Below are 24,406 nucleotides of genomic sequence, written 5' to 3'. Positions count from 1 at the left end.
TGTAGCGGGTAACCTGTCCAGGGCACGCGCCTGGTGTTCACCCACTGCAGCGGGGCCCTGACCCTGCCCCAGGCATCAGGGCCCCGCCATGGTGCCTTAAATAACGGCGCCAGCGGCCTGACCAAAGGTCGCAAAACGAAGTCGCTCCTACAAACTTTTGCTCTCCAGAGCCGCCCTTTGCATCGGCCCGCCCGCTGTGGCTGCCGCCACCCGCCTCCGTCACCGGCCGCGGGTGTGACGTCACCACCCGCCCGGCCCGCGCCGGCATTGCGTCACGCCGGCGGGACAGAGGCGACCCTGGTGCTGCGGTGACACCTGCTGGGCCGGCGGGAACATCACCGCGGCGGCGGCTCCCGGCCGGGGGACGGGGCGCTCCCGTCGGCCTGGCGCGGCCCGGGCCCCGGCTCCGGGGTTTGGCCTTGTCCCGCCACACGGCCCGGGGCGGTGCGGGGCGGTGCGGGGCGGTGCGGAGGGGGTGACAGCGCAGGTCCCCGCCTCAAGGAGCCCGCGCCGCTGTGGTGATGGGGTGAGGAGAACAGGCCGAGGGGAAAGCTGTACCTCCCGTCCAGGGGTTTCAGCGTGTCCTCCTGCTTCTTTTTCATGTCCCTGGGAAATAAAACAGGAAGACAAAGAATTGCTGTGAGGAGACTTTGGAGCCGGCGGATCAGGGGCTTCTTTACCCTTCCAGTGGGATTGCAAGGAAGGTCTTTGGCTTTCTGCCTCCGCCTGTCTGGCGTTCACCTGCGGGATGTGGAGAACTATGTTGCTCACCAGAGTTAGTTACCCACAGGGCTCTTGTACGTTTTCATTCTTTGGTGTCTGAAGTAATTGAAGATCCTTAGGGTATGGAAATGCAAAGTATTTGTGTGTTTATGGTTGACCATTGGCGACATGATTTTAGCATATCTGTGCTACAACTACATCTGTCATCCAAAATGAGCTTTCATGTCACACCAAGTCACCGCTTCAGCTGTGTCATGGAAGCACCTAAATCCAGTTGTGGACATGACTTGACAGAGAGGGGCAGAACAGGGGAGACAGCGACTTCTGTTGCCGAGGACAGGCTCCGTGCGAGAGCTCGGTCCATCAGAGCCACCTGTGCCAGAGCCGCCTGTGCCGGAGCTGCCTGTGCCAGAGCCGCCTGTGCTGGAGCTGCCCGTCAGCTCCCCACCGTGTTTTGAGCCAAGGCTTCGGCCAGAGCTGATCAGACAGCTCAGATTAAGGAGCTCAGATGTGAACCTCAGGTCTCCAACAACTTTCCAACTTGCCTCTGCCAGGGGTTACAGCTGGGGGTGACCGGCAAAACTCACTCACCCTGGGGCACCGCACAGACCAGTGAGACGGCTGACATCTTAAGGCCGCTGCCATACAGGTCTCTCTCACGTGCGAGGTCGGTCTGAAATCAGCACTGAGGAACATGCGTTGCTTGACAGGGTGCTGCTGATGCTGGGGCTGGCTCAGGCCTTCTGGCTGCTGTAATCTCCCAGCAACACGAATCTTCCTGACTCCATTTTAATTTCCATTGTTTTCATTCTCCTGACTCCATTTTCTGAAAATGTTTCCCTACCTTATACGTGTACCCAGGAGCATGAGCACTGCCTGTGCTTTTGTCAAACCTTTCCGTCACCTCTGCACTCTCCCTTCTCTCAGCTGTACATTGGCTAGATTTGAGGAACTTACTTTATTTCTCCTGCTCTCTGAATCAGATAACCACCCCAAGCACAAAGGGTTGCGTGAGTGATGTCAGAAATACTGAGCCTGCCGTGTGTGACGCCAAACAGCAACTCGAAGGTGTTAAAATCCTCCTCCGCCCCCAGGCTAGCCTTTTTCCTCAAACCCTCTGCTTTTGTGCAGCCACCTTCTCTCCACAGCTTCTCAGGTAAAAATCTTTGAAAACTCTTAAATGAAAGCTAGTGTCACTCCAGTTGTTAGACACAATCTATGCCAGAGTTTGATTTGCCAGAATGTCACCATGGAGGATGGTAAAACTCTGCACTCTCACAGCGCTGGCAGATCTGATGGGGAGCCAATGAGCCGGCTTCTATCCAAGCTCATAAGATAATAGTTATCCCTAACACAGGAAAGCAGAGTCCAGGACAAAGTTATTATTAAATTCAGATGTAAAGATCCTAGTCAAGATATTAGCAAAAGGAATACAGCAAATATTATCAAGTTCAGTAAAAGGAGCCAAATGGTTATGAAACGTAAATACTTTTCCAGTAACATGAGATGGGGATAAAGTTATATTGAATTCAAAAAAGGAGAAAGAAAAGCATACCAGTAGAACTGCATGCTGACTTATGGGAAATGATATTTAAAAAAGGAGAAGTCACAGTTTCTGGAGAACAATATGAAGTTGAACGGTATGCAGTCAGCAGTATTAATTAGCTTCAACACTTGGCTTTTCTGGAGCAAACTGGATGTTTTAAGAAACCTCTAGCTGTAAGTTGAAAGACGGCAAATTTAAAAAGTTAGGCCTCCATTAATAAGTTTTAAATACATTTAGAATAATACCAAAAACTCAAAAAAGCTTCCTTGGATTAAAAAGTTTTCCAGAAAATCTGTATGGGTGGGTGGAAGCATGAACTGACCCTTTGGAGCTGGTGGTGGCACTGCCCTCCCTGCTGCCCTGTCCTCAGTCACTGGCCATGGGGGAGGGACCATATTTGCTAAGTTGCAAGTGGTCTTGGCCCTTCACTGGTTAGGAAGAAACCCCAAATGCCAGCTCTAGTGAGTGCACAACAACTTATTTCCAACAGGGAGAACTGGAACTCACTGGGAGCCTCAGTGCAAGGGACTGCTGGGAGATGGGGCTCTTGGGCACTCACTTGGTGGGCTTAAGCTGAAGCCTGCTGTAAAGTTTGTTTTCTCCCAGAGAAAAGGAAGAGAGAGGAAAGCAGAGAAGTTGGTTGTTTCCCTCTAGAAAGAGAAAATATCTGCCATTTGATTTGATTTGGTTGGAGTGGGTGTAGCTTGCTGACATGTTCAGCCAAGGCCTTTCCATATGGACATCCTCCTGCCTTCAGTCCCTTCCTGCCAGACACGGGGGCAGCACAGGTGGATGAGCTGTCCTGCGTGGGGGGACAGGTCTTACCATGCTCAGCCTCTCTGCGGTGATGGGAGAGCGTAAGGCTGGGCCAAAGGCAGGATGGTTCTGCCTACAACACTAGTGAAGCCAATGCCATCTGTATTGCTGCCACATGCAGTGACCTCCAAAATGCCTATCAGGAGAAGGAAGAAGTTTATGCATGGAGGTGAGGTTAAGGCATCAGTGATGTACAACAGGCAGCCAGGAGGTAAATGACTCATACGGGCTGGGCAGGGATGGTAACGCAAACAGGGAATGTCTTGTTCTCACAGCCTTGCGGTGACGAATAGTAAGAATTCAGATAAGGACATTTTAGACTGCAGTGGAGGACTATAGCGCTGTGCGATGAAAAGGGCATATTCCCATTCCTTTTCAGTCAGTTGTCTTGTTACTGTTTGTCTGATGTTTGTTTTATGATACTTTAAGATAGGTTGCTATTTTATGGTTTAGATTCAATGCCTTGCATTTTTTGCAAGTGCTCATACACCCATGTGTCACATAACCAAACCCATTCGTTAAGAAATTCAGTGTCGATAAAGTAACCTTGATATTATTGGAATCTCTACAGGCAGACAGCAAGCCAGCTGCAAACAGCTAGCTACAAATGTGTAGGCTGAACTCTAAACTGGATTGCAGCTCTTTGGCATTAACTGAAGCACAGTATCCGCAGGGTGGCCTTAGCTTCAGAGCAACACTCGGTGTAGGGAGGTTTACTGTGCACAGGTGGATGGCCCAGGACACATCTGCCTGTCCTGGTGCACAGGATGCCCTATTCCAGGATTTTCCAGTGTTTCCCACAGGTAACCAGAGCGAATATCTGTACAGCACCTGGCCCTGGCTGGCCGCCATTCTGTTAAAAAATCTTTAGGGAAGTAACGGGCATCTCTTCAGGGTGGTATCTCTCTTGTTCTCCCTTTGCTTTGTGCTGATCCTGATGTCCGTTTATCCTGGGTGAAGTGTGATGACTGTCTCATTACTGGCCTTTAATGTTTTTCCTGCTTGTAGTGGATCCAGAACAATTCCCTTCTGTCACCTCAGTACAGCTAATGCTTAGAAAATGGAAGAGTACATTGTACATGAGTGCCTGGAAAAATACAAGAATGCCATCCTGGGGCACGCACACTACCTGCTTTAGCCTATTTTAAACACAAATTCAGAGCATCTGAAACTAGAAGGCCACATTTTTTTCTTTAATTGAAGAGTTATGCATTTTCCATGGGCATTTCAGCATCTAACCTAGATGCCTAAAATAAGTATGTGATTACATCCTTCACTTGCTGCATCAGGACAAGACAAGTTGGATATTCTTATCAGCCTTCTAGGTTTCTTTTTCCTCTCGGTGAACTACTTTGTTCAGCAGGTATCAGCTTGTATTAACATATTGCCAGTTAAAACTGGTTATGGTAAGAATCTCCTTTTATTCTTTATTCCCCTTTCTAATTATAGTCTTTGAGGCCTGCTTATGGGTTACAGCAATCATGACAGATGCCTTTTACCACTATTTATTCCTTTTTAAATTAGTAAGTTTGTAGACAAACAAAGTTTGTAGACAAAAATCACAAATTTCCTCATAGGGTTTAGTTTTCACATGCTAGAGGGGAACCCTGGGCCTCTGTCTCTGCCATGCTTCCCACCCTAAAATTAGGTCCACCCTGTTGCAGTATCCTTCAGAACTATAATTTTATCAAGCCCTGTAATGTTAATTATTATTTTCATCATCATCAGTACAGCAACTGCCACTTAAGTACCTGGAGGAGGGTCAGCATCTCCAGGCTACCCTCTGGGCTTAATCCTGGGGAGACAACCAGACTTCTCACTAGCACATCCAGACCAAGGCCTGATCCTGTGGTATGATTTCATTTAATAGTGCTTGGTAGATTATTTTCAGCCATGAATTTGTCTAATTGTACTTTGAATCATGTAAGCTTTTGAAAGCCATGACATCTTGCAATTAGTTCCACAGCTTAATTATGCACTGCATAGAAAAGTGTCTCTTTTGTTTGCCACCTGAGAATTTGATTTTATGCCTTCTAGGTCTTGTATTACAAGAGACAGCACATAACAATTCCTCATTTGTCTTTCCCATGCACTTGTGATTTTCTCCCTCTGCCATAAACCTATTTTTCAGAGGCTAAGAGTCCAAGCACTCATTCCTTGTACAGAAACCATCCCATTGCTTCTTCACCATGTTAAATTTCATCCTCGTAACTTTTCTAGGTCTGCTATATCAAAGCTATTGATAAGACCTGTACATTGTGTTCAAAGGGGTGCACCATGGATTTATAGTTGCATACTGATGTTTTCTATTTTGGTCTCCTGCCCTTTACTAATAATGCCTTTTCACTTAAATAATGTATCACCTGGACTCATTTGCCCCTTGGAGAGAGAAGGATGTTTGATCCACAGCTTGCTAAGTCTCACGCTACCCAAAGATTTAGGAAGAGTTGTGACAATAGATACTAGAGGAGAGGTACCCTCAACACGTAGTCCAGCGCCACACCAAAGCCAATGAAGTCAAACACAAGCACAGAAAGGATTTGCCCCTCACTGGCTGGCTATGATTAATCTTATTTCAGGAATTTTGCTTGCACGCTATGCAAATACATACTCGGCAAAGGGATGATAGTAGCGTGTACTGCTGCCTACCCGAAACTACTGCCATGGTGCTTTCCAAGTGGTTGCCGTTGCAGTGCAAGGAAGGCCACAACCGTTTAGAGGCATCACATCTTTTGTACCATGTTTGTGAAGCTAAGGAGAATGTTTTCACCAACAGCAATATTCCTTCCAAAAAAGGAATGATTGAACTGCACGTTTCTGGTTAACCCACTGCAACACATCCAGTTACGCTCTTGATCCCCTCCTCTTTATAATGCCTTTGGCCCTGTGCTGTGCCCTGGGTACATTCAGGCCATGAGTTTGTGGTACTAGTAATGCAGTCTTCATAAAATTAGGTTCTTCTGGACTATTGCCCTTAGCCTTTCTGTGGGTCTCCTTAAAACACTTTATATTCTCCTTGCAATTCTTTCCAGAGTAATCTAAATCCCAACTGCTGGTTTCCAGATTGTGTTCATTGCACAGGAGACCCATATTGTTCCTTGGCAGGTGATGTTGTGAATGCTAAAAATACACATGGGTTAGGGGAAGCCTGAGCACAGTCATGGAGGAGAACTCTGTGGCCTCTCAGTTGCTCCAGAGCAGCAGAACTCCACCTAATGCGGATGCTAGCCCAGCTGCTGGCCACCACTTGCCACCACCTGTGATCAGGGAATCTTCTGTCCCTCAGCATGCAGCACAAACAGAGGGGAATGGAGGCATGTATGAGCAGACTGGAGCTTTTTTCTTGCACCCTCACAACCCTTGCACAGGGAAAGAAAAGAAGGGCAGCACCACAGCACTACACAATTTCCACCTTGCAGCTGAATTTGCAGCACTTGTGTTACCACTGCTGGCTGAACCTCCCCCAATACCACCACCTAACCATGCCAAGTCGCAGGAGCCAAGAGGTGCACTCTGATACAATGCAACTCACTCTTTGCCTGTTGACGAGTGGAAAGGAATGACATGGTTTGGTGACAGGTGAAAGAAAAATGAAAAAAAGGGACAAAGAAGAAAATGAAAACAGACTGAGAGCAGGAGGAATTGCATGCAAAAGAAACATTAGAGAGAGAGAAAATGAAAGGTGAATGGGTTTTGTTTGTGCTAAAAAAGGAGGCAATAAATGGAGGGAGTGTTTTTTATGCTGAAGATATTTTCAAATATAAAATATATATAAATATTTCAATATATTTAAAAAATATTTTATCTTGCCACAGACCTCAGGATTTTCAGAGTAGTTATTTTGGTGATAAATCCAAAGTAAGCAACAGTTCAGGGCAAACAGCATTTTTTTTGGGAGAACATGGCTCATGTTTTTCTACCAGTGCATAATTAGGCAGCTCTACAAAATGCAGTCGTGCCAACAAGCTGTACTTAAGGAATCCTACGCTATATTAGCAATAGTTTGAGACAACTGGATTGAAAAGTGGTAATGGGAGAGCTGGAAGTCAAACATGGATGTGCCAGATAACCAGTAGCTACTGTCTGTACTGGGAGCTGTATATCCAAACGGTTTCCCACTGAAAACTCTTTTACCTAGTTTTTCTAGGCTCATTCATCTTCAATATCAGCACATGACATACTGCTGAAAATAACGGCTTTTCTACTGGCCATAACTAAATGGTGCATTGCTGGATCAGAACCTGGAGATGCTGTTCGAAGTGGAAATAACTAGGGATTTGAACACAAATATGAAGCGGTAAGTGACTTCTAGGAAAACTAGTGTACTGGAAGATAGTCCATGAGGAGGGACTGGAGAAGGCTGAACAGGAGCTGAACTGATTTAGCAATGACCAATTTGGTTTTGCTACAAGTCTCTCCACTTCTGCTCTGGGTATCACATAATCAATGGAGGTTAACGTAAAGAAGAGACTGGCTGAAGGGAACGATCAGTTTTGACTGAAAACATATTTACACCTGTGATTGATAGAATTAATTTCACATTTAATAAGGACTCCCAGAGGGCTCCCATCTAAACTAGTCATAAAATTTTTCTAAAATCATTAGAGATAAATGGATGAAATGCCCGTATCCACCCTGGCAGCTAGCCTACATCACATTAGCGATTTAAAACATGTCTGATTTAGTTTACCATTGGGTGAGCCATTTCCTTGCAATCTACTTGTCTTTCTCTGCTCATTTTCTAATCCATTTCTAATCCTTCCACTTTTCTGTAATTGGCCAGCTCTCCATCTTCACGTGTTTTAACCTCTTCTGGCACAAGAGCTTTCTGCTAGGAAACGCCTGCAACTGGGAAAAGCCATTCTGTAGTCTCTGCCTTGGTGAGATAGACTATTTTATTCCTCCATACTTCATGCAAATACATATTGTATCTGGCAAGCATTTTCATTTTCTTCATTATTGACAATTTTTACAGCAGTCCTGGAGTCTCAGCTTTTCAGTTTTCCCTGTTGTTTCTTTCCTGATTTGCTTTTCCTTTGCTATTGTCACATACAGGACATGTAGATATCAAGAGCTGCAGACTATCATATTCACTTGGTAACTAAATTGTTTATAACCATTGTGGGACAAAACAGGACACGCAGCAAGCAAAGCAAACCTGTAGTGTAACATATTAGTCACTGGGAGGAAGGGTGCTTTTGGAAATACCAGCTCATTTTGGCAGGAAGCAAACGAGCAGGAATTTCAGTGAATCAGCTTGTAGTCAGGGAGGGACAATCAGGAAGAATTTGGATCAGGAAGAAGTTAGGAAAGGAATGGAGAGTATGAGGAATAGGGAAGGAAAATAGTTCTGGTGCATGTAATATGTAACGTTGAGGATAAATATAGTATTTCTCTGTTATGCTATGTCCAATCCATTGCTAGAGTCCAGAGATTCAAGACGCCAGTCTTTGTTTCAGACTGGGACTTGAGGTTAGCCTCTGGCATCTTCATTTACACTTCTAAATAATGACCACTTTTCCCAAAGTGGTGGGACATTTGCAGTTCGCATTGCCTGCAAGGGCATAATGAATGGCTCAGGCCATGAACTGCAAGTGCTAGGCAGTGAGCAGCTCCCTCCAGACAGTGCACTGGGATTTTAACTTTAGGCTCCTAGTGTCAAAAACTTACTCAAAATGCACATGTAAAAGAATGCTAATGGGCAGTGAAAATTCTGGCTTAATTAGATGGCTTTAATTAAACCAGTGCTTACCCTTGTGTGGGTACTCTTAAATGTGAGTAACAGTGGCTCATTGAGCTTAAATTGAATAGGAGCCAATATAAAATAAACTGAAATACGCCACACATAAATTGGAGCGAGTGACCAGACTAGGGCTTAACATGGGTTTAATTAAATTAGTAAAAGATTAAACCACTACCATTTCTTATTTGGAGGAGCCTTCCAAAGGTAGCTGAGGGAAATGGGGATCAATATGGATGATTTGTTAACTTTGACGGCTTTTTCACTTTATAATGGAAGTTTGGGGCACTTGTATATATTGGAAAATATTGAATGGAATTTCTGGTTGATAGAGTTCGTAATATGTACGTACCTCTGAGAGAATAAACACATTAAGTAATTCACTGCATTTCTGAAAGACAGTTTTAAAATACTGGTAAATGAGCTACTCATCCACCTGGAGCCATTGCAGGTTCACCGAGGATGAACTTGCCTTGAATATTACTGTCTTTGGAGGAGAGACCTTATAATAATGCAGATCATGTATAGGGTCAAAACCTCATCTGGCATCAGCCACTGTGTCTGTACTGAAATGAAGAGTACCTACAGCTAGGGAGTATCCTTTCTTTCATTTTAAAGCGTACAATCTAAAAGCCCGGTTCTCAAGGTATTATCCGTCTATTTTTATTCTTTTTAACAATATTCTCAAAATTGGTCAAAATAATTAATGTGTTCGGATTACCCAGTTTAGATATTTATTTTGTGTGACGTGAAATCACAATAATTTTAAATGGATTATAAGGAATGCTATCAACCAAGTGTTACCGAACCATAAATTATTAGAATATTTTGGTAAAGGAACATAAATCACAGCTGGCGCTTCTTGAACTGGAATTGCGTTGAACAAGACACGAAATACGTCCAAGGACTGGCGAGTGATGCAGCTGCAGTGAGTACGGGCGGCGGTGGGGCAGGCTGCCGGTGGGGCAGGGCCGCGGCTGCGCCCGGGCACGGCGCTCGCCCCAAGCGGGACGCCGCCGCCGCCGCCGCCGCCGCCGCCTCCTCTGCGGGGCCGGCTCGGGGCTGCGCCCAGCGGCCACCCAGACCCCCTGCCCCTCGGCAGAGCTCCCTCAGCAGGAGAAGCGCGGGGAGAAGCCTTCCGGGCTTTTGAAGCCCGTGCCTAACTCCGAGAACAAAAGAGAGATTCAAAAGGAGGTGTTAATGCTAACAGCCGACATCTACATAATAATTGAGCGCTTGCAACATTCACTGGAACAGAGGGATCAAGACCCTTTTCCACCTAAGGCGCTCACACCCCTCTGCCCTGTGAAAGTGCCAGAGACGACCTGGAAAGGGACCGGTTTCTATCACTTTCCATTAAAACAAACACAGCGGGCAGTAAGGTTTGCAAGATTCCTGTGGGCAAAGAGAACGATAAGAAGGAGCCTGACTAAGAGCTGGTCCAGTGGCATCGTAAAGCTGCTCTCAGTACCATTTAATAAAGCCACATCCATCTGACATACAGAGCTGACCTACTATCAAGTCCCACGCCCTGATTCATTCAAAACATTTTGAAGGGTAACTTTCTCTCCATGGACTTTATGCTGGATCACGTACTGTGTCCTCCCTAGGCCAGCATAAAACATAAATCCAATATAAACATTGCATTGTATCCTGTGGCAAGTTCAACAAAAAAAAAAATCAATTGCGTGCTCCCACTGCTCTGGAGTGAATTTGTACTGTCAGCTCATCTGGTAATGCACAAATCCGGTAAGAAGGAAAATGGAAGCACAGGCTGGAGTGTATCATGGAAAGAATTCTTGAACTGACGTGCTCAGTAACACTTGGTATCAAGAAATAAGATTTAATTAGTCAGGTTATTAAATAATTGTTAATAGGCTTTTAAAATTGTCTGGTTTGAGACAAGTGAGTGAAAGTCAGATTTGTTTTAACAGTCTTGGCACTTAAAATAGAAGGCCTCGGGAAACAGTGTGATCAATATTACAAGATGACATGGTCTGTGATGCGTAAGAACCCTGTTCTTTGGCAACGTATTTCCTATGTTGGAATTATATTCAGAAAGTAGTGCTAGACTGATTCATTATCTGATAATTTTACACCTTTGATAATATATAGTTTTGACTGAAAACATAGCAGTTGGTCCTGTATTGGAAAGTAGTGCAGATCATCATTTTGTTTTATAAATGAGGATTATAATTTGAAGGATGTACAGTAGGAGACATATTTGACACAGAAAGTGACTGAAGAACGAGAAGAAGGAGAATGTTCCAGCATAAATTATACCATCAGAAAAGAGAAGGGAAAAAGACAAAAAGGAAGGGAAAAAAAAAAAAAGAAAGGGTTTGCCTTTTCTCAATCAGTGGAATCATAGAATCACAGAATTGTGGAGGTTGGCAGGGACCTCTGGAGATCATCTAATCCAACCCCACTGCTCAAAGCAGGGTCAGCTACAGCAAGGCTGCTCAGGACCGTGTCCAGGAGGGTTCTGAACATCTCCAAGGGTGGAGGCTCCACAACCTCTCTGGGCAACCTGGTCGAATGTACAACCACACTTAGAGTAAAAACATTTTTTCTTACGTTGCTGCACAGTCTGGTGACATCTTCTCACAGCCCCTTTACCTGGTGATACAGATTCTCAACAACAGCACATCTCCTGCAGGTTAAAAGACCACCTCCCGCTGCCCCCGCCCCAGCGAGAGGCCCTGCACACTCCCTGCAGCCTGAGACCTCCTTCTGAAGCTCCGTCTGGAAGTTGTCCTAGAATAAAATAGGTGGGACTAGAAAGTGGAATAGGTACTCTGAAACAACCTCGTTTGTGGAAACATTTATTCTAGAATAAGAAGGTTGGGTTTTTTCCCTTCTGGACTAGCATGTTCAATTTCCAAAACCTGCATGCTCTATCTACACCACTTCCCCCCATTTGATTTCTCACCTTACCAGCTTAATTGGTGAAGACAATACAGTGTGGCTACCACTATGTCTCTCGCTTTGGCACTGACTTTCCAAAGATGGCACAGTGGTTCAAGTACTGCTACCTTGTCGCTAGTAGAGTTAACATCAGGTGAACTACTTCGGGGGTAGAAAAGACAGAAGATTTGGGAGTATAATATAGTCAAAGCCAACATGGTTAGTTAAGCAGATGGCTTAGGTGGACTGAAGAGAATAAGAGGAAAAAATAAGATGAAAAAAAAGTCAGGATTAGCAAGAAGTGTTTTCACTTTGGATATATAAACCAAGGACTTTTTAACATTTTAGACTAAGAAACCATTATCAGCCCTCAAGACTGTAGTGACCACCAGTACAGCTATTATCAGCATTGATTAGTAACAGGGCAATGATGATACAAGTGATGCACAGTTTGCTTGGTTACATGCATCACATACAGATTACATCCCAGAATGTGGAAACAAATGTTAAGCAGCTTCTGCTAAAATATCTTCTAGGAGTGCTTTCTGTATCACAAAGCATGCTTCTCTGTGTATTTTTATTTTTACTATTGCTTCAGGGGTTTTTTGAATATATCTGTGGTGGGTTGACCCTGGCTGGACACCAGGTGCCCACCAAAGCCTCTCTATCCCTCCCCTCCTCAGCTGGATGGGGGAGAGAAAACGTAACGAAAGGCTCGTGGGTCCAGCTAAGGGTAGGGAGAGATCACTCACCAATTACCGTCACGGGCAAAAAAGACTCAACTTGGGGAAGTTAGCTTAATTTATTACCCATCAAATCAGAGTAGGATAATAGGAAATAAAACCAGACCTTAAAAACACCTTCCTCCTACCCCTTCCTTCTTCCCAGGCTCAACTTCACTCCTCATTTCTCTACCTTCTCCCCCGCAGCAGTGCAGGGGGACAGGGAATGGGGGTTGTGGTCAGTTCATCACACGTTGTCTCTGCTGCTCCTTCTTCCTCAGGGGGAGGACTCCTCACACTCTTCCCCTGCTCCAGTGTGGGGTCCTTCCCATGGGGGACAGTCCTGCATGAACTGCTCCAGTGTGGGTCTCCCGCAGGGTCACAAGTCCTGCCAGCAAACCTGCTCCAGTGTGGACTCTTCTGTCCATGGGTCCCCAGGTCCTGCCAGGAGCCTGCTCCAGCGCAGGCTTCCCACAGGGTCACAGCCTCCTTCTGGCACCCACCTGCTCCGGCGTGGGTGGCTGCTCCACGGGCTGCAGGTGGATATCTGCTCCAGTGTTAACCTCCATGGGCTGCAGGGGCACAGCCTGCCTCACCATGGTCTTCACCACGGGCTGCAGGGGAATCTGTGCTCCGGCATCTGGAGCACCTCCTCCCCCTCCTTCTTCCCTGGCCTTGATGTCTGCAGGGTTGTTCCTCTCACATATTCTCACTCCTCTCTTCCAGCTGCAGTTGCTGTTGCGCAGCAGTTTTTTTCCCCATCTTAAATATGTTATCCCAGAGGCACTACCACCATCGCTGATGGGCTCAGCCTTGGCCAGCGGTGGGTCCGTCTTGGAGCCAGCTGGCATTGGCTCTATTGGACATGGGGGAAGCTTCCAGCAGCTTCTCACAGAAGCCACTCCTGTAGCCCCCCTGCTACCAAAACGTTGCCATGCAAACCCAACACAGTATCAAAGTCTTCTGCTAAAATATGTTCGAGATTTTTTACCTCTTCCAAACTTTATTGTGAACGAATGCTATTAAAATAAACGGCTTATTTAAAAAAATATCCTTTCTTCCCCTCCGCACATAGTCACTAGTTTGAAAGATGTATTGAGGCTATGAATAAAGTGAAAAAAGAGCCTGCAATAATCAGAGCCAGTGGAATACACTTTACCTCAGGCTCCATCCTTGTTGGGCTTCTGCCCGAGTGTGGCTCCTGGCTGCTGACAGACTCTGTAACCTCTGCGTTTTTTTCTCTGCGAATGCTTCATTGCTTTTTAGTTCTAGAATATGTTCTTCCAGCAGTTGTAAGCTGTTGCAACAGTAAAGCCTGGGAAAGAAACAGTGCATTTTATTATTGTGGTTGCCCTCTTCTGTCTTCTAACAGGTCTGTAGAGTAGAACCAACCATGATGGCCAGCTCCAGAGTCCATCTAGTCCAGCGTCCTTGTCTGTGTTAGAGGCCAGAAGAGGAAGGTTAGGGAAAGAGTGTGTAAGAATGGTGCAAACATTGAGGGTTACCTCCCCTGGTGTATTCTTCCTTCCCCTCCTAGCACTTGGCTTACAGGCTTTCTGAGCCCAAGGTGCTAGACTTGGTTTTCATGCACAACAGCCCTTGATGGATTTTTTTCTTCCTTTCATGTCTAATCATTTCGAAAGGTGTGCTCTGTAATGTCTGCAACCCCTTCGCAATGAGCTCACCTTTATGTTCAGTACTGAGGTACATTTTCCATTTTGGGACCCACAACTTTGCTGGAAAATGAACTCTACAGAGTAATTATGAGTCATCTGAAAAAAAGTATGTCGTTTTGGTCATACAGAAATTTTTGCTCTACAGCTTCTTGTGCTTTCCTGTCATTCTTGGATTATGAAAACTAAGACATAATCATTTCTTATCTCCCTTCTTTGTACTATCACAGTTTTATAAACCTTTATCATGTTCTTCCTCAGCCACCTGTTTTTTCAAGCTGAAGAGTCTTAGCCTATTTAATCTCTTTTCATAGAGAAGCTGTTCCATATTTCTGCTCATCCTAGTTGCCCTTCTTTGCATCATTACTATATCCTTTTAGAGATGGTAAGACTAGAAACCCATGGTATTCAAGAATTGTGGAGGCACAATGGACTTTTATTCAGCAGAATGCTGTCTTGTTTTGCTTTCTATCCCTTCCATAGCGATTCCTAACATCTTATTTCCCTTTTTGGCTGCCACTGTGATTCCTGTGCGCAGGGATACCACGTTTGTTTGGGTTTTTTTTTCCTAATAACTGATTGAGAGATTATTCTTGTAAATCATTTGTCTTTGTCTCTCTTTGAAAGTATTTTCAGAAATTTTGCCAGTGCTTGTCTGGGCACTTCTCAGGCCCAGGAACCTGATGACTGTTGGGTAATACCTGAAGTTTAGTTGCAAATGGATGTGGAGTCATGCTTGCACTGTCACGCAAACTTTTCTGAAAGTATGCTGAAGACATTTAGGAAGCAAACTAACTGAAGCAGGCTGCCAGTTAACGCGACCTCTCAAGAGCAGAGGTAAAGATATTAGAGAAGAGTGGTTATCTCTAAAGGCATTGGGCAGTAAGACTGTCTTTGCTAATCTGGGTAGAAGAGCATGAGTATGCTGGAGGAAAAGCCCCAGCAGCGGAAGTGGTGTGACAATATCCAGGATTTTTGGGTTTATCAGCAGGACTCAAAACTCGATGTGATCATACGTACAGATAACATTTTTAGCAGTTAAAAGAGTTAGCAGCTACCCGTGGTTTTTTTGTACTAGGCAGGAATTATTTAAGAAAATAAAGTGTCCCTGCAGTAACTTGTCAGTTGGTACTTTGCCCCCCCCCTTCTCAAGAATTCTGTAAAGAAAAGAAATTCTAACAAATAATTGGGAACAAAGATTACAGATTTTTTTTTCTCTTCTCTGTTCCAATGTAGACATTCACGGTATTTTTAGAATAATGATTGTTAGAAATTAAGATCTACAGAAAATTAAGTCATTGAGTCTATACATCTTAGTCAAGCCATTTTAATCCACTTCTTCATTTTATTCATCTGTTAAAGAAAGGCAATATTTACTTACATAACTCAGGAGTGCTGTGAGTGATAATTAATGCTTATAAGGAGTAGTATGATTAAAATGAAGAGCTATGCACTTCCAAAGGATTATTAATTTTATTATCATCATTATTACTGTACTGAGCTATTGTAAATTACTGAACGATAGCCAATTACCATGGATTTTCTTGAGATGACTTTGTAAGGTATTAAAAGGAGAGTGTTACACTGCAGAAAACTCATAATGAAGTTGTAAAACTGAGATTCCATCCTATGCCTTAAAATGGTATTGTCCATACTGGAATAAAAAAAGTCAAAGTAATTAATAAATGCTGATTAACACAAAAATGTACTAATCTGTCTTTTCACTTGTAACTACAGTGACTCATTTACCACTTGCTGAAAATTCCCTATCTCTGTCTCAATGATTTTCGAGTCATATGCCAGGAAGTTCAGGAAAAAGGTTATGGCCAATGATTATAAGCAACTGGGTTTCTGCAGTTTAATGAGGGCCTTCTTGCCAGCTAAGCTGCTGAATCTGATAGCGTGGGAGCTCCCGCCACCGAGAATGTGAGCACAGGTCAACTCCTGTGGTCCAGCAGGCGATGAGCCTCTTGCTAAGCTGTGGTCACCCCGCAGCTGTGACCGGGCGCTCGTACGCCAGAGCGTGGCTAACTGCAGCATGGCTGGATCAAGAGATGCCTGGCCCTGATGCTTCCCGCTCCGGGCTCCCATCCTCTGCGTTATAGGATACCTCCCTCAGTTCAATCTGCCCGCACGACTGTGCTCTAAGGTACGCTGTGAAATGAAGCCGATTAAAAACGGCACCAACACCATCATTTTGGGAAAGGGTTTTCTTTAAAAATGGGCCATTTATAAAGCTGGTTTAGAATATGGCTGCACCTAGAGACTGTCCCCGTGAAGATTTAAAATAGCTTTGTTAATATCCACTTTAAGTGGTTATTTGGATTAATATTCTTGAGTTTCCCATGAACACAAGCCGAATTATACTGAGAAGAAAATTCATTTATTTCCACTGGCAGTAAGGAATGATTTCTTATGCATAATTTCTGCCTCTTATTTGACTGGCTTTCTAGACATTCCAATTTAGGTTCTTGATGAGTTGAGAATAAAAGATTTCCCTATTCTAAACTGAAAGATTAATTACAGAACAAAGACTGTCTATGAAAAAAAATGTTATTCCTCACCCTTTACCGATGCTGAGAGAAAGTAATTAGTTAGGAGTCTAATCAAACCCCAGGTAGGATTTGTAGGGAAGGTTAAACCACCTCGGCTCTTGCTGATACCTTGCTGTTCTCTGTGCTGGAAAGAGCTCTGGTTTAATTGAAAAAATCCAGGAACCTAACAAGACACTCTGCCTGTGACAGCCATCTCTGAAGTATCAGAAAGCATGATCTAGAGGGACATGGGATTTCACAACAGCTGACAAAATTGTGCTGTAAGGCTGCAAGCATAGCAATGCCATACAGGAAGAAACGGCGCTGTGAACTCAGCAAGATGGTGACTCTCACAAAGGGCTCAACCAATGCAAAGACTGAGTTTTTTTGACTTCATTTGGGATACGCTTTGTTGGGTTATGAAGCCAATGCCAATGATGCTGTGAATATTTCAGTGTCGACAGGCTGGAATGGGCTGACAGGAACCTCATGAAGTTCAACAAGAAGTGCAGAGTCCTGCACCCGGGGAGGAACAACCCCATGCACTGATATATGCTGGGGGGGCACCCAGATGGAAAGCAGCTTGGCAGAAAAGGACCTGGGGTTCTTGGTGGACACCAGGTTGAACGTGAGCCAGCAACATGCCCTTGCCGCAAAGAAGGTGAATGGTATCCTGGGCTGCATTAGACAAAGTACTGTTAGCAGCTTGAGGGAGGTGATCCTTCCACTTTATTCACTGCTGGTGAGGCCACAGCTGGAGTGCTGGGTCCAGTTCTGGGCTCCCCAGTACAAGAGAGACATGGACATACTGGAGAGGGTCCAACAAAGGGCCACAAAGATGACAAAGGGACTGGAGCATCTCTCCTATGAGGGAAGGCTGAGGGAGCTGGGACTGTTCATCCTGGAGAAGAGAAGGCTCAGGGGGATCTCAACGATGTACATAAATACCTGAAGGGAGGGTGCAAAGACAGAGCTGGGCTCTTCTCAGTGGTGCCCAGTGACAGGACCAGAGGCAATGGGCACAAACTGAAACACAGGAGGTTCCCCCTGAACATCAGGAAACACCTTTTCACTGTGAGGGTGACCGAGCACTGGCACAGGTTGTCCAGGGAGGTCGTGGAATCATAGAATCTCTTGATTTGGAAGGGACCCAATAAAGATCATCAAGTCCAACTCCCTGCTCCTCGCAGGACTACCTAAAACTAAACCATATGACTAAGAGCATCATTGAGACTCTCCTTGAGCTCTGACAGGGTTGGTGCCGTGACCACTTCCCTGGGGAGCCTGTTCCAGTGACCGACCACCCTCTCTGTGAAGAACCTTTCCCTAATGTCCAATCTAAACTTCCCCTGACGCAGGTTCATTCGATTTCCTTGTGTGCTATCGCTGGTCACCAGAGAGAGGGGTCTCCATCCTTGGAGATATTCAAAAGCCATCCACACACGGTCCTGGGCAACCTGTGGGCAACCTGCTCTAGGTAGCCCTGCCTGAGCGGGAAGTTGGACAGGATGACCTGCAGAGGTCCCTTCCAACTTCAACCGTTCTGCGATTCTGTGACTTACAACGTTGTTGAATGACTGGCCTACAGGTTCATGTTAAAAAAAAACCCTGCAACAGGACAGATGTATTTAATATTGTATGGCGGACTTCACTGTATCATGTCCATTCTCCCACTTTTGCCGTTTCACTCAGCCTTTGCTCATCCTCCGGGGCAGCTTGCCCATTGAAGCACCCAATCAAATCCTTACTTGAACACGTTCCACAGAGGAAACCATCTTTGCCCACCGCCCTGTGAAGAACCTTAGGGACGTGGTTTAGAGGTGGACCTGGCAGTTAGGTTAACGGTTGGACTCGATGATCTCAGAGGCCTTTTCCAACCTCAATGATTCCGTGATTTTGTTCTATGAACCTCATCCTTGCAGCGAGGCGTGACGCCGGCACACGGCACGGCAGTCCCTCCAGGCCCGCTGGCACCCCGCCATGGGGGAAAGGGCCACCAACTGGGACGCCCTACTGGAGGTGGGGGGCAACGGGGCGCGGTGGCCTGCTAGGGCTCCCCGTGGGCGTCCCCTGGCCGCGCAGGTGACCCGGGGCCGGCCCGCCCCGTCCCGCCGCCCCCGGGCAGGGAGCCCCCGGCCGCCCCCTCGCTGCCGCCCCCCGCCCCCCGCCGGGCGCCCGCCGCCCTCCCAATGGCCGCCTCCGCCGCGCGGGGCGGGGCCTGGCCCGCCCGACGTGTTTCAAACGGGCCAACCGCCGGGCGCGGAGGGAGGGCGGGTCGGCGCGCAGTCCCCGCCTGGGAGTTTAAAGCGCCATTTTGTGCCGGGCGGCCGGGTATCGATCGTCGCTCCCTACCGGCGTGCGGGCGGCGGGGCGCGGTGAGGCGGCGGGCGCCCGGCGGCGGCGGCCGGCGCCTCTGCTCTGCTCTCCCTTCCCTTCTCGGCGTCTCTGCCCCCACCCCGTCCCTCTGCCTCCATGACCCGCAGTAGGAAGCAGGCGGCGCTGGAGAGAGGAGCCGGGGAGATGAACCAAGAGGCGGGGAGCGCCGCGGCAGCGGCCGCGGGAGCCCGGGCGGAGGCGGGGGCAGGCGGCGGCGGAGCGGCGCCCGCCGCCTGGGGACTGGAAGGGGAGGCGGAGAAAGTTGTGTACTCGCGCTCGCAGGTCTCCTTCGCCGGCACCAAGGCGCTGGGCGACGCCCTCAAGCTCTTCATGCCCAAGTCCACGGAGTTCATGAGCTCCGACTCGGAGCTGTGGAACTTCCTCTGCAGCCTCAAGCACGAGTTCTCCCCGGTCATCCTCCGCAGCAAGGACGTCTACGGCTACGCCTCCTGCCGCGCCGTCGTCCCCGACCCGCCGCCGCCCTCGGCGGAGCGGCCCCGCCGCCGCGCCGGCAAGCGGCGCCTCCCGGCCGCCGACGCCAAGCGCCGAGCCGCGGCGGCGGGTGGCAGCGCCAAGCGGCGGAGGCGGCGGCGGCGCCGCAGGAGGGGACGGGGGAGGCAGCGGCAAGCGGCCGCGGCACCGGCGGCCGACGGCCCCCGCGGCCGGGGGGAGGCGGCGGAGGCGGCGGCGTTGGGGCCGCCGGGCGAGGAGGCGGACGGCGAGCGGGGCAGCCCGGCGGAGGGGGCCGCCTGGGAGTCCTTCGGCGGCAGGTCGTTGGAGGAGATCTGGAAGGCGGCCACCCCCCGCCTCACCACCTTCCCCACCATCCGGGTGCGGGGCAGCGTCTGGAGCCGGCGGAGCCTGGGGGCGGCGCGGCGCCGGGCGCAGCGGATCCTTGGCGTGGACCTGTCCCCCGTGGTGCGGGTGCGCCGCTTCCCCGTGGTGCCGTCCTGAGGCCGCGGGGGGCCTCTGGCCCCGCGCCGGGAGGCGGGAAGGCCGGCGTCTCACCTTCGCCGCGGTGCGGACAAAGAGACCGATATCAGTCACCTGTTTACATTGCTTTTGTCTGGATCGTGTTCTGCTGCTGCACTTTATGGCTCGCTCGGGCGGGGGCCGGGCCCGGGCCCCCCAGCCGCACGGGGGGCGGCCTGCCGGGCCGCCGCGCAGCCAGGGCCCCGGCCCGGGCCCCGGCCTCGCCCCCGGCCGCGCCGCGGCGCCGCCCGGCCCGGCCCGGCCCGGCCCCGGCGGGGCGCGGGGGAGGCGAAGGACCGCCTGGCAGGTATCACGCGTGGGGACCAAGTTCCACTTCCACTTTTTTTCTCTCCCATTGGGCTACCTCACTGGTCCAGAAGTCCACCCAAGAAGTTATTTTCCAAAGGAACTTACTTTCATGCTTGTATAATAAAGCACCATCTGATTCTTGCTTTTTTTTTTTTTTCTTTCCCCCCTTTTCCGATGGATTATGTATGCTTTGTGGTGTTGCACTAGTATGTGCTCAGGGTATTTTGAATCCCAAGCATTCCCAAGTTTCAGTTTACTCTGATCAAGGATGCGTAAAGAATGGAGGTTCAGGACTTGTGGCTGTTCTTGATGGTGCAAAAACTTTTTTTTTTTTTAATTTCATGGGCTTAGTGATATATAAAGATGTATCGCGCAGTATAATTGTTACACTTTTGTATCTAAAGTCATTTTTAAAGTTTTCTAGTTGAACTAAGTATTTGTTTCTATTGAGCACCTAAAGATAGGATCATCCTGATATTTTATAACCCTGTTTACTTTAGGGATGCTCATTTGGTCAACCTAAGTGAACTTAATAAAAGTCAAAGAACAAGTGGCGTTTCAGTTCCATGAAACTGCACAGGGATGGGTTCCTTGGTGAAGTACACCATCTAGGCGCTTAATGTAAACAAGCTTAGAGTTTGTGAAGAATGTAACTGCTCATTGAAGCAATGTATAGGTGCCTGAAGGTGAACTGCGATACCACGTTGGCGCTGACAGCCAAAAGTCCGTAGCTCGCATGACACAAATGTCACGCTGAAGTGCCTCTCTCTGCAAAAAGAGCAGGACTTGATACCTGATCACTTCATAACAAAATAGCACTGGTTGTTATCCCGCGGTTGTGAGATGATTAATGATGGATAATCATATTTAACATAATTACTTGCACATAATTATTTTTATAAACCTCTTCTGCATTTCACAGCTGACTGATGCGAAGTTCATGGTGTAGCTTGATTATTTTGACTGAAAACCATGTTGTCATTCTATGCGATAGGCAGTCTCTATTTAAACTGTTTCATTAAGGACTTTCTTTAGGTCTTATGCCTTGCAATTGGTGTGTGGGGAGCAAAGGTGTATGTGAGGGAGAATGTGATTTTTTTTTTTTTTTTTTTTAATGCTTGGGAGAGGAAAAATAAATGCTTGGTAATATGTCCCTAGTATCCTGGCAAATGAGACTAACTTTACCAATTTCTGTGGTGGAATGAATGACTTCACAACTTGCTTATAGAATGGTTTGGTGACCATTTCTTTTCTGATGGTTGAAAAAAAAAAATTCCGATGGCTGTCAACTCCTTGTTGCCTGCTGTCAACAGAGGCAATAAGACAGCTTGATGTGTAGAGGCTGCTTGTAAAAACTTGCTAGCACTAACCTAAAGCAGCCAGCTTTTTCTAAAACCTGTTTATACTTTGTAGTTCTTACTTAGTGAAGCTGCAAAGTTCTTATTCTTCCAAACGAACACTTAATCTATTCTATATCCATCAGGCTTTTGAAATTGTTTACATAACGTTAGACTGCCTGCTGATCGCTGCAGTAGTGCCACGTCACATTTCAGAAGTGAATTAGGAAATGAAAGTTCAAGGGTGCATGTTGTTGTGCTGTTTCTCTGGCTATAATACCTGCTTAAATGTACAGGTGAAATTGTGTTGATTTAAAACTCAGTAAGACAAGCTGTGGTGTGACCAAATGCCAGGGCTCCAAGTTTTTCAGTTTTGATATTCCACTTTAGAAAGGCAAGTTAAGAGTATTGTTATTAGTTCTTAGAGTGTCTAGTAGATTTCAGTGCTCCTACTGTTAGGTTATTTTGTTAGTATTCTTTTGAAAGACCTGTGTCGAAATATGATAAAATGTAAGCAAGTTGTCTTGTGCAGATTCTTCACTTCACTTGTAAACAGGCGCAGGACAGGCTAGATCAAATTTCATGGGCAGAATTGAGGCTGCCAGAGGGATGATATGGGAGACACTGTGTTAAATTTGTGCTGCCTTGTTGGAGGCTTATCCTGAAACATTCTGTGTGGGTACAAAATACAGTGAAGTAACTTGAGCTCCGTTGAGTGACTCTTGTTGTGGGCTGTATGCGTAAGGCTTGCTTATTTTTCTCTTGGTTGCGCTTTGACTTCTTGGTTTTGAAGTGGCAGCTTTATTGGGGGTATAGTATGCTTTGCTGATACCCTGTTGGCAAGATGGATTGAAGTTTCACTGTAGTCTAAACTCTGGCAGCTGCATTTACAGGTTCTTAACTGAGCTATTTCAGTCTGTGAAGTCAGTTAAGGGGGGGAAATCTTTAGTCAGGTTTTCTGGCAAATTAATGTGCTGAAATAGCTCAGCAAAGGGTCTGAGTACAGGACAGGGTATGAAAGCGAACAGCTTACAGGGAAGCTAAGACAACTAATTTCATGATAATGTTCATGGCAGTTTGTGGCAATCCAGGACAGGATTATCTGTGGTCCAGCTTCCCTCCCGCCCCCCTTTTCGTTCCCCCTCTCAAAGCTGCAACTCCTACCTATATCTCTGTGCTTATCTGAGGAAGCTAAGCAATCAGAAAACTATTCAATTTTAGGTTTGGGCAGGTTGATGCCTCTTGGCTTTTGTTTGACCTTCTTAGCTGTAGACCAGAGCTGAGGAAGGTTGGAACGGGGTGTGCAAAACCACTGCAATATTGAGTTAGATAATTTTAAGCATGGAAGCCTTAGATTTTATTTTACATAAAGGACTAATAATGTTGTACTCTACCTATACATATGCTGTTGGAGAAAGTATAATGGATTAGATGGACTTCTGGTCTGATTCCATGTGGCTGCCAAAACCAGCACATTGTCCAGCTCTTATGCCATACCATTTACATCATGCTCCAGTCCCACACTATCCAATACATCCTCATCAATCACCACCTCTCTTCCCATACTTTGATACAATACACAGGTATCATTCCCTTAGTCTATGGACCACCCCTGTGCAATGTCTGTAAAATGTCCACAAAATGTCCACTGAGTTCATTTAGCCCATGACTTTGGGCTCCATCTGTGATGGTGGTCACTCAGGACAGGAGAGGTGACGTGTTATGTGGAGTTACTGGGCACCAAAGCCAGTTCAGGTTGGGTTGCTGTGCACTGGCACTGCTTATTGTAATGCTTGTCTTCCATTGGTTTGGGTGGTTCCTGCTATAGTAATTCCTATACTGTGCAACTGAGATCATGGGTTACAACAATTTAAAGGTGTATCCATCACAATCACCACCCCTGGCCTCTTTGGAACAGACCATAGGGTTTAACATTGCAATGAACTCCTCCCCTTGCTCCTGCTCCAGCTTGGACTTACCCACAGACTGCAGTCCCTTAGGGGAGTACCTGCTCCAAGTGGAGCCTTATCTATGTGCCACAGTCTCCCCAGGGCCATACCTGCTGCGGCATAGACTTACCCACAGTCACTTTGAGGTGCACCTGTTCCAGCGTGGCCTTCTCCATGGGCCACAATGCCTTCAGAGATAGACCTGCTCCAGCGTGGCCTTACCCACGGCCAGAGTCCCTTCAGAAGTAAACCTGCTCCAACATGGTCTTACCTAAGGCTGCAGTCCCTCTAAGGGTGTACCTGCTCTGTCGTGGGCTTATCCATGGCCACACGCTTTGAAGTGTTCCAGCATGATGTCATGTCCAGCCCCTGATGCTTCAAGGTGTACCTGCTGCAGCATGGACTTACCCACAGCCACAGATGCTTTGAGGTGTACCTTCTCCAGCATGGACTTACCCTTGGGCCGCAATCCCTTCGGAGGTACACCTGCTGTGGCACAGACATGACCATGGCCACAGACGCTTTGAGATGTACCAGCTCTGATGTGGATTTACTCATGGCCACAGACGCTTCAGGGTGTCCTGCTACTGCATGGACTCATCCATGGGTCACAGTCCCTTCCACTCAAGCTGACACTGGAGTTCCAGCCTGTCCAGTACAGCAGCACAGAAACAGCAGCCATACCCTGGCCATCTGCCAGCCCAGGCGCATGGCCATTGCTATTATCAAAACAATCCCAGGCACAGCAGAGTAAGATGATTAGCAGTACAGCACTACAGCAAGCAGCAAAAGCAAAAAGCAG

At 47.1% G+C, this 24,406-nt stretch overlaps 1 protein-coding gene across 1 annotated transcript; it reads left to right on the top strand.

Moving 5' to 3' along the window:
- Positions 1-18,986: 18,986 nt before the first annotated feature.
- Positions 18,987-21,237, top strand: CCDC71L (coiled-coil domain containing 71 like). The gene has a single exon (XM_087766262.1). The coding sequence runs from the start codon at positions 19,134-19,136 to the stop codon at positions 19,989-19,991; it is 858 nt and encodes a 285-aa protein (XP_087622388.1). The 5' UTR covers positions 18,987-19,133; the 3' UTR covers positions 19,992-21,237.
- The last annotated feature ends 3,169 nt before the right edge of the window (positions 21,238-24,406 follow it).

This window comes from Nipponia nippon, unplaced genomic scaffold, assembly GCF_047370975.1.
Source record: "Nipponia nippon isolate SJK-2023a ecotype South Korea unplaced genomic scaffold, ASM4737097v1 scaffold_3, whole genome shotgun sequence".
In the NCBI taxonomy this organism is placed as follows: domain Eukaryota; kingdom Metazoa; phylum Chordata; class Aves; order Pelecaniformes; family Threskiornithidae; genus Nipponia; species Nipponia nippon.
Note: the sequence above shows the minus strand (reverse complement) of the source record. Positions and strands in the feature narration are given on the sequence as shown.